We start from the raw sequence: 9,226 nt of genomic DNA, 5'->3' as shown, positions 1-9,226 counted from the left end.
AGGTGGCCCTGCGCATGGGGCTGGACACGCGCAAGACCTCGTCCCTCTGGAAGGACAAAGCCGCCGTGGAGGTGAACATCGCCGTGCTGCACAGCTACCAGGTGGGCTGGCACGGCCGGGGGCACCGCGGCCTCGGGGGGGTGGTCCTGGGGGCACAGCCGGGGGGACACCCCCGGGGCATGGCACGTGCCGGGGGGATTGGCCACTGCCTGCCCCCTGTCCCCGCAGGTCGCCAAAGTGACCATCGTGGACCACCACGCGGCCACCGAGTCCTTTGTGAAGCACATGGAGAACGAGCTGCGGACGCGGGGGGGGTGCCCGGCCGACTGGGGTCTGGATCGTGCCCCCCATCTCGGGCAGGCCTCACCCCCGTCTTCCACCAGGAGATGGTCAACTACCAGCTCTGCCCCACCTTCCGCTACCAGGTGCGTCCAGACCCTTCCCTTCCCCTTCCCTTCCCCTTCCCCTTCCCTTCCCTTCCCTCCCCTTCCCTTCCCCTTCCCTTCCCTTCCCCTTCCCCTTCCCCTTCCCCTTCCCCTTCCCTTCCCTTCCCCTTCCCCTTCCCCTTCCCCTTCCCCTTCCCTTCCCCTTCCCCTTCCCCTTCCCTTCCCCTTCCCTCCCTTCCCCTTTCCCCTTCCCCTTCCCCATCCCCATCCTACCCACCCCATCCCTCCCCACCCCACGGATCCTTTCCACTCCTGACCCCCCCACCCTCCCGCAGCCCGACGCCTGGAAGGTCTACGTCTCCAAAGGCACCACCGTCACCCGGAGGAAGACCTTCAAGGAGGTGGCCAAGTAGGTGGCAGCCCCGGGGGGGGGCGCGGGGGCCGGGGCAGGGGCCGGCGCTGACCCTCTCGGCCCCGCAGCGCGGTGAAGATCTCGGCCAAGCTGATGGGGCACGTGATGGCGCGGCGCGTGAAGGCCACCATCCTGTACGCCACCGAGACCGGCAAGTCGCGCACCTACGCCTGGAGCCTCTGCCAGCTCTTCCGACGCGCCTTCGACCCCAAGGTGGGCAGAGGGGACTTGGGGGGGGCTGCAGGGGGGCCCGGCCATCGGAACCCATCCTGCCCGCCACCCCCACAGGTGCTGTGCATGGACGAGTACGACATCGTGTCCCTGGAGCACGAGACCCTGGTGCTGGTGGTGACCAGCACCTTCGGCAACGGGGACCCGCCGGAGTGCGGGGAGGTGAGGGGCAGGGAGGGGATGGGGATGGGATGGGGATGGGGATGGGATGGGAATGGGGACGGGATGGAATGGGGACAGGATGGGAATGGGGACGGGATGGGGATGGGGACGGGATGGGGATAGGGCCGTGACCTGTGCCTCCCCACAGAGCTTCTCCAAGGCGCTGATGGAGATGTCCTCGCCCTACACCAGCGCCTCGCAGGCTGAGCCGCCCAAGTGAGCATAGGGGCCACGGGTGTCCCTGTCCCCATCCCTGCTATGGGGACAGCTCCCCTTGCTAATCCTGGGCACTGGGAGCCCCCCGGCCCTGCTCACACCCCCCCCCACAGGAGCTACAAGCTGCGGTTCAACAGCGTCTCGCAGTCGGACCAGGCTGGTGGCCTCCTGGAAGAGGAAAAGACGGCAGCTGAGCAACACGGACAGTGCGGGAACACTGGGGGCACTGCGGTACGGGGACAGGGTGGGGGGGGTGGGGTGGGGATGGGATGGGGATGGGGATGGGATGGGGATGGGGATGGGGATGGGATGGGGATGGATGGGGATGGGATGGGGATGGGATGGGGATGGGATGGGGATGGGGATGGGATGGGATGGGGATGGGGATGGGATGGGGATGGGGATGGGATGGGATGGGGATGGGGATGGGATGGGGATGGGATGGGGATGGGATGGGGATGGGATGGGATGGGATGGGGATGGGGTGATGACCTCTGCCCCCCCTCTGGAGTAGGGATGTGTCATGGCACCCCCCAGGTTCCCATGGCAGAGTGGGTCTGGGGGCACCCCGCTCAGTGCCCCCCCATACCTCCAGGTTCTCCGTCTTCGGGCTGGGCTCCCGGGCGTACCCCCACTTCTGCGCCTTTGCGCACGCGGTGGACACGCGGCTGGAGGAGCTGGGCGGGGGAGCGCATCCTGCCCATGGGCGAGGGGGACGAGCTGTGCGCGCAGGAGGAGTCCTTCCGCACGTGGGCCAAGCTCGTCTTCCAGGTCAGTGGGGAGGGGTCTGCGGGGCAGGGACCCCCAGGGCCGGGCCTGGCACCACCTCTGGCCCTGCCGCCCCCCCCCCCCAGGCTGCCTGCGAGACCTTCTGCGTGGGGGACGGGGCGGAGGCGGCGGCCGAGGAGATCTTCGCCCCCCAGCAGGGTTGGAAGCGCCAGAAGCACCGGCTGGCCGTGCAGCCCGAGGCCACCGACATCCTCAACCGGTACCTGTGCGCCCACCCCCACCAGCCCCCTGAGGGACCCTCCCCCAGATCTGGGACCCCCAGCACGGCCAAGCCCCCCCCCAGCCCCAGAGCCCCCAGCCGGACTCCCCATGGCCAACGTGGGGCCCCCCACCACAAGCAGCACCCAAGCCCCCAGCCCCTGCAGCCCCCCTCAAGCCCCCAACCCCAATGACCCCCAGCCAGCCCCCCCAGGCGCTGCTGCAGCCCCCCACCCCTGCCATCAATCACGTCCTGGCACCCCTCCCCAATCTCCCCCCCCAACTCCTCCGACCCCCATCCACCCCCCCGAGCCCCCATCCCCGCTGACACCCCCTCCCCGCAGGGCTGGCCCACGTGCACAAGCGCAAGGTGTTCCCGTGCACGGTGCTGTCGGTGGAGAACCTGCAGAGCGAGGCGTCAGGTGAGCCCCACGCCCCCCGCGCCCCCCCAGCTCCAACAGGGACCCCCTGCCCATGCCGTGCCCTGTCCCGTCCCCCCCCCACAGCCGTGCCACCATGCTGGTGCGCCTGGACGCGGCGGGGCAGCCCGAGCTGCAGTACCTGCCCGGGGACACCTCGGCGTCTTCCCCGCCAACCGCCCCGAGCTGGTGCAGGAGCTGCTGGAGCGCGTGGAGGACCCGCTGCCCGCCGACGAGCCCGTCCTGGTGGAGGTCTGGAGAAGGACAGCAGCGGTAGGACCCCCCGGGGACGGTCCCCAGAGACCCCGCGTGGGGGCTGCACCCGCAGTGGGACCCCCACTGGGGCTGACTGGGAATGGGGTGGCTCCTGATGTCTGACCGTGCCCATGCTTCTCCCTGGGGAGAGCACCCGTCCTTCCCCACCCCATCCCCATCCCCATCCCCATCCCCATCCCCATCCCCATCCATCCCCATCCCCATCCCCATCCCCATCCCCATCCCCATCCCCATCCCCATCCCCATCCCATCCCATCCCCATCCCATCCCATCCCATCCCCATCCCCATCCCCATCCCCATCCCATCCCCATCCCATCCCATCCCCATCCCCATCCCATCCCATCCCATCCCATCCCCATCCCCATCCCATCCCCATCCCATCCCCATCCCATCCCATCCCCATCCCCATCCCCATCCCATCCCATCCCCATTCCCATCCCATCCCATCCCCATCCCCATCCCCATCCCATCCCCATCCCATCCCCATCCCATCCCCATCCCATCCCCATCCCATCCCCATTCCCATCCCATCCCATCCCATCCCATCCCCATCCCCATCCCCCTCCCATCCCATCCCCATTCCCATCCATCCCATCCCATCCCATCCCCATCCCCATCCCCATCCCATCCCCATCCCCATTCCCATCCCATCCCATCCCATCCCATCCCATCCCATCCATCCATCCCATCCCATCCCATCCCCATCCCCATCCCCATCCCCATCCCCATCCCCATCCCCATCCCCATCCCATCCCATCCCTAATCCCATCCCCATCCCCGTCCTGCCCCTGTCCCCCCGTCCCCGTCCCACACCCACCCCCCGCTGTCCCGCAGGCAGGTTCCCGGCCACAAGTCGAGCTGGGTGCCGCAGAGCCGCCTGCCCCCCTGCACCCTGCAGCAGGCGCTCACCTTCTTCCTGGACATCACGGCCCCCCCCGAGCCCCCAGTTCCTGCAGCTCCTGGCCACGCTGGCGCAGGAGCCGGCCGACTGCGAGCGCCTGCAGCAGCTCAGCCAGGTCGGGACTGGGGGGGCTGGGGAGGGGACGGGGCTGGTGCTGGGGTGGGGGCAGTGGTGGGTGCTGGGCTGCTGGGACCCTGATGGGCTGGGTGCTGGGATATGGGAATACTGGGATACTGGGATGCTGGATATGGGAATACTGGGGTACCGGGATGCTGGATATTGGGATGCTGGGATGCTGGGATATGGGATACTGGGATACTGGATGCTGGATATGAGGATACTGGGATACTGGGATGCTGGGATATGGGAATACTGGGATACTGGGATGCTGGATATGGGGATACTGGGATACTGCATATGGGATGCTGGAATGCTGGGATATGGGGATACTGGGATGCTGGATATGGGAATGCTGGGATATGGGGATATGGGGGTACTGGGATGCTGGATATGGGGATATTGGGATACTGGATACTGGGATATTGAGATATTGGGGTGCTGAAATAGTGGGATGTTGGATACTGGGATCCAGGATACTGGTGTGCTGGATACTGGGATGCTGAGATATTGGGATGCCGAGATATTGGGATGCTGGATATTGGATACTGGATAGTGGATGCTGAGATACTGGGATGCTGGATACTGGGATGCTGAGATATTGGGATGCTGGATGCTGAATACTGGAATCCTGGGATATTGGGATGCTGAGATATAGGGAAGCTGAGATACTGGGATGCAGAGATACTGGATGCTGAATACCAGGGTGCTGAATACTGGGGCAGTGAACACGGGGATCCTAGGATACTGGGAAGCTGAGATACTGGGATGCTGGATAGTGGGATCCTAGGATACAGGGACCCCGGGACACTGGGATACCAGATACTGGGCTGCTGTGGTGCCGGGCTGCAGGGACACGGGCACCCTGCTGGCGGGGTCCCTGCGCGTGTCCCAGCGGTGGGTGCCGCAGGACGCCCGGCTGTACGAGGACTGGAAGTGGTTCCGCTGCCCCACGCTGCTGGAGGTGCTGCAGGAGTTCCCCTCGGTGGGGCTGCCGGCCCCCCTGCTGCTCACCCAGCTGCCGCTGCTGCAGCCCCGCTACTACTCCATCAGCTCCGCGCCCGGCCCCTGCCCCGGGCAGATCCACCTCACCGTGGCCGTCGTCACCTACCACAGCGAGAGTGAGTGGGGACGGGGGCAGGGACGGGGTGGGGGGGGGACAGGGGCTCGGTGATGGTGCCCCCCAGCCCTCCGGCTGCTGCATGGCACCGCCAGTCCCCAAGGAACCTCCAAAACCCTTGGGTACCTCCAGGGCACCATCAGCTCCCCTGGGGCACCTTGGGGTCCCCCAAGGAATTTCCACCCCCCAGGGCACCACCAGTCCCCAGGGAACCCCCACACCCCTGGGGTACCTCCAGGTCCCCAGGGCACCATCAGTGCCCCCGGGGCACCTTGGGATCCCCCAAGGAATTTCCACCCCCCCAGGGCACCACCAGTCCCTGGGGAACCCCCCAAATCCCTGGGGTACCTCCAGGTCCCCAGGGCACCATTAGCCCCCCTGGGGCACCTTGGGACTCCCCAAGGAATTTCCACCCCCCCCAGGGTACCACCAGTCCCTGGGGAACCCCCTAAATCCCTGGGGTACATTGGGGTCCCCAGCGTGCCACTAGCCCCTGGGCAACCTTGGGGTCCCCCAAGGAATTTCCACGCCCCCAGGGCACCGCCAGTCCCCGGGTACCCCAGGGTTCCCCCCTGCCCAGCCCCCCCCATGCAGCCCAGGGGTCCCAGCAGCCGTCCCCACGGCCCCGTGCAGCCCCCGTGTCCCACGGCACTGCAGGTCCCAGCCCCCAGCCCCACGGTGGGGCTGCCCGGGCCGGGGTCCGCGTGCCAGGGCCGTGCCTCTCGCCCGCAGACGGCCAGGGCCCGCTGCACCACGGCGTCTGCTCCACGTGGCTGGCGCGGCTGCAGCCCGGGGACACGGTGCCCGCCTTCATCCGTGGGTGAGGGACCGCGGCACCGCGCCCCCAGCCCCAAAACGCGTTTCCCTGCGTGCCTCCGGGAGATAACCCCAAAAACTACAATTCCCAGCATGCCTCGGTGCTATAGCCCCCGAACTACATTTCCCAGCATGCCTTGTGTCCCAGCCCCCCAAAACTACATTTCCCAGCATGCCTCGGTCCTATAGCCCCCAAAACTACATTTCCCAGCATGCCTTGGTGCCCCAGACCTCCCCCTCCCCCCACCCCCCCCCCCAACTACATTCCCCAGTACGTCCTGGTGCTCCCAAAAACTCCACCTCCCAGCATGCCTCGGTGCTCCGCCCCTCCCCAAACTACATTTCCCAGCATTCCTGGTCCCCCCCCCCCCAGCCCCCCCAAAATCCACCTTTCCGTGCCCCCCCCAGCCCAAGCCCGCTGTCCCCGCGCCCCCCGCCTCAGCCCAGCCCCGCAGCCGCCCCGAGCCCCCCCCCCAGCGCCTTTTCCCCCCCCGTCCCCTCCCTGGACTACAACTCCCAGCATGCCCCGCGCCCCCCCCCCCCCCCCCCCCGCCCTACACCCCCTCCGGGACTACATCTCCCAGCGTGCCCCGCGCCCGCCGGTCTGGCCCCGCCCCCTCCCTGCTAACCCCGCCCCCTCCATCTGACCCCGCCCCCTCCCGTCTGACCCCGCCCCCTCCCGCCTGGCCCCGCCCCCCGCAGCGCCCCCTCGTTCCGGCTGCCCCCCGCGGCGGACGCCCCTGCATCCTGGTGGGACCCGGCACCGGCGTGGCGCCCTTCCGCAGCTTCTGGCAGCACCGCCTGCACCAGCTGCACGACGGAGGTGCAGGGGGGCACGGGGACACCGGGACATGGGGACACCACAGGGGGCAAGGGGACATTGGGTGGAGGGGTATGGGACACTGTGTATGGGGATATGGGGACACTGGGACATGGGGACACTTTGGGAGCAAGGGGACATCGGATGGGGACACATGGGGACACCACGTGTGGGGATATGGGGGAACCAGGACATTGGGACGTCGTGCGTGGGGACATCATCCATGGGGATGCCTCAGGGGGCAACGGGACATTGGGTGGAGGGACGTAGGGACACCATGCGCGGGGATACCAGGGCACTGGGACATGGGGACATCGTGCATGGGGACATCGGGTTGCAAGGATGCCATTCATGGGGATATGGGGACACCTTGCATGGGGACATGGGACACTGGGACACTGTGCATGGGGACACAGGGACGCTGTGCATGGGGATATGGGGACACTGGGACATGGGGACATGGTGCATGGGGACATTTTGGGAGCAAGGGGATGTCAGGTGGGGGCACATGGGGACACCAGGACATTGGGACACTGTGTGTGGGGACATCATCCATGGGGATGCCTCAGGGGGCAATGGGACATTGGGTGGAGGGACATGAGGACACCACATGTGGGGACACTGGGGCACCGGGACATGGGGACACCAGGCGGGGGGACACGGGGACACTGTGCATGGGGATATGGGGGCAGCAGGACATGGGGACATGGTGTATGGGGACATGGGACACCACGCACGGGGACACAGGGACACTGTGCATGGCAATATGGGGACACTAGGACATGGGGACATGGTGCATGGGGACACTTTGGGAGCAAGGGGACATCGGGTGGGGGCACATGGGGACACCACGTGTGGGGATATGGGGGCACCAGGGCATTAGGACACCATGCATGGGGACACCTCAGGGGCATTGGGACATTGAGTGGAAGGACATGAGGACACCACACCTGGGGATACTGGGGCACTGGGACATGGGGACATCGTGCTTGGGGACACTGCAGGAGGTAGGGGGACATCGGGCAGGGGGACACAGGGACACCATGCATGGGGATATGGGGACACTGGATCATGGGGACACTGTGTGGGGACATCGGGTTGCAGGGATACCATTCATGGGGACGTGGGGACACCGTGCATGGGGACATGGGACACTGGGACACTGTGCATGGGGATATGGGATGCGGGACCACCATGCCTGGGGACATGGGGACACCGGGCACAGGGCTGCGGGGATGTGGGCACACGGGGTCAGGGAGGGGTGGGCGCGGGGCTGTGGTGGCAGTGGGGTGCGGGACGGGGGCTGCGGGGCTTGGGGGGTGCTGCAGCCACTGCCCCCCCCGCAGGCGGCCCCCTGGGCAGCATGGTGCTGGTGTTCGGGTGCCGCTCGTCCGCGCTGGACCACATCTACCGGCAGGAGATGGAGGAGGCGCGGGACAGGGGGGCCCTCAGCCAGGTCCTCACCGCCTTCTCCCGGGAGCCCGACACCCCCAAGGTGGGACGGGGACAGAGAGCGGGGACGGGGACAGAGAGCGGGGACGGGGCGGGGGTGGAGGTGGGGGACGGGGAGAGACGGGGACGGGAACGGGATGGGGATGGGGACGGGGCTGGGGGCGCACGGAGGGAGGGAGGCAGGGCTGGCGTGGGGACATGGGGGGACAGGGACATAGGGGGACAGGGACATAGGGGGACAGGGACATGGGGACGGGGGCCACGCGGGGGTCTCAGCCACCCCGCGCCCCCCAGGCCTACGTGCAGGACGTGCTGCGGACGCAGCTGGCGGAGGAGGTGCACCGGGTGCTGTGCCAGTGCGCCGGGCACATGTACGTGTGCGGGGACGTGACGATGGCCACCGAGGTGCTGCAGACCGTGCAGCACATCCTGGTGCAGCGGGCCGGCATGACGCTGGGGCAGGCGGGGGACTTCATCAGCGAGCTGCGGGTAAGGGACCTTGGGGGGGGGGGGACACACGGGGACAGGGAGGGTGCCCGGAGCCGCTGTCCCCACCGCCCCCTCCCCGCAGGACAAGAACCGGTACCACGAGGACATCTTCGGCCTCACCTTCCGCACGCAGGAGGTGGCGTTCCGCATCCGCAGCCAGTCCTTCTCCATGCAGGAGCGCCGGCACCCCCGCCCGGCCCCCTGAGCGCGCCGGGGACACCCCCGTGCCCCCCCCACACTGCTGCCCCCCCGCTGCAGGCAGCGCCCGCCCCCCGGTAAAGGTTTAGTTTTTGATAACCCCGTACGGCCTCCTGCGTCCCGGGGGGCTCTGGTGGGGCTGGGGGGGGGCCAGGTGTGGGTTGGGGTTTGGGCACCCCCCAGGGGGCACGGCGCACCCCGGGGGGGCAGCACACGCAGCGCT

The 9,226-nt window shown here is 67.8% G+C and overlaps 1 protein-coding gene across 1 annotated transcript in view; it reads left to right on the top strand.

Moving 5' to 3' along the window:
• Positions 1-9,102, top strand: part of NOS3 (nitric oxide synthase 3) — a 15,305-nt gene extending 6,203 nt beyond the window's left edge. Inside the window, 20 exon segments of the mRNA XM_068673125.1 lie at positions 867-1,011; positions 1,087-1,191; positions 1,340-1,407; positions 1,521-1,563; positions 1,565-1,638; positions 2,003-2,090; positions 2,092-2,178; positions 2,262-2,391; positions 2,736-2,814; positions 2,898-2,962; positions 2,965-3,087; positions 3,924-4,021; positions 4,023-4,106; positions 5,019-5,229; positions 5,961-6,048; positions 6,747-6,778; positions 6,781-6,867; positions 8,211-8,359; positions 8,611-8,805; positions 8,888-9,102. Coding sequence (XP_068529226.1) covers positions 867-1,011; positions 1,087-1,191; positions 1,340-1,407; positions 1,521-1,563; positions 1,565-1,638; positions 2,003-2,090; positions 2,092-2,178; positions 2,262-2,391; positions 2,736-2,814; positions 2,898-2,962; positions 2,965-3,087; positions 3,924-4,021; positions 4,023-4,106; positions 5,019-5,229; positions 5,961-6,048; positions 6,747-6,778; positions 6,781-6,867; positions 8,211-8,359; positions 8,611-8,805; positions 8,888-9,010 — 2,074 coding nt within the window. The 3' untranslated portion in view covers positions 9,011-9,102.
• The last annotated feature ends 124 nt before the right edge of the window (positions 9,103-9,226 follow it).

Source organism: Anas acuta, chromosome 2 (genome assembly GCF_963932015.1).
Source record: "Anas acuta chromosome 2, bAnaAcu1.1, whole genome shotgun sequence".
NCBI classification, from domain to species: Eukaryota; Metazoa; Chordata; class Aves; order Anseriformes; family Anatidae; genus Anas; species Anas acuta.
Note: the sequence above shows the minus strand (reverse complement) of the source record. Positions and strands in the feature narration are given on the sequence as shown.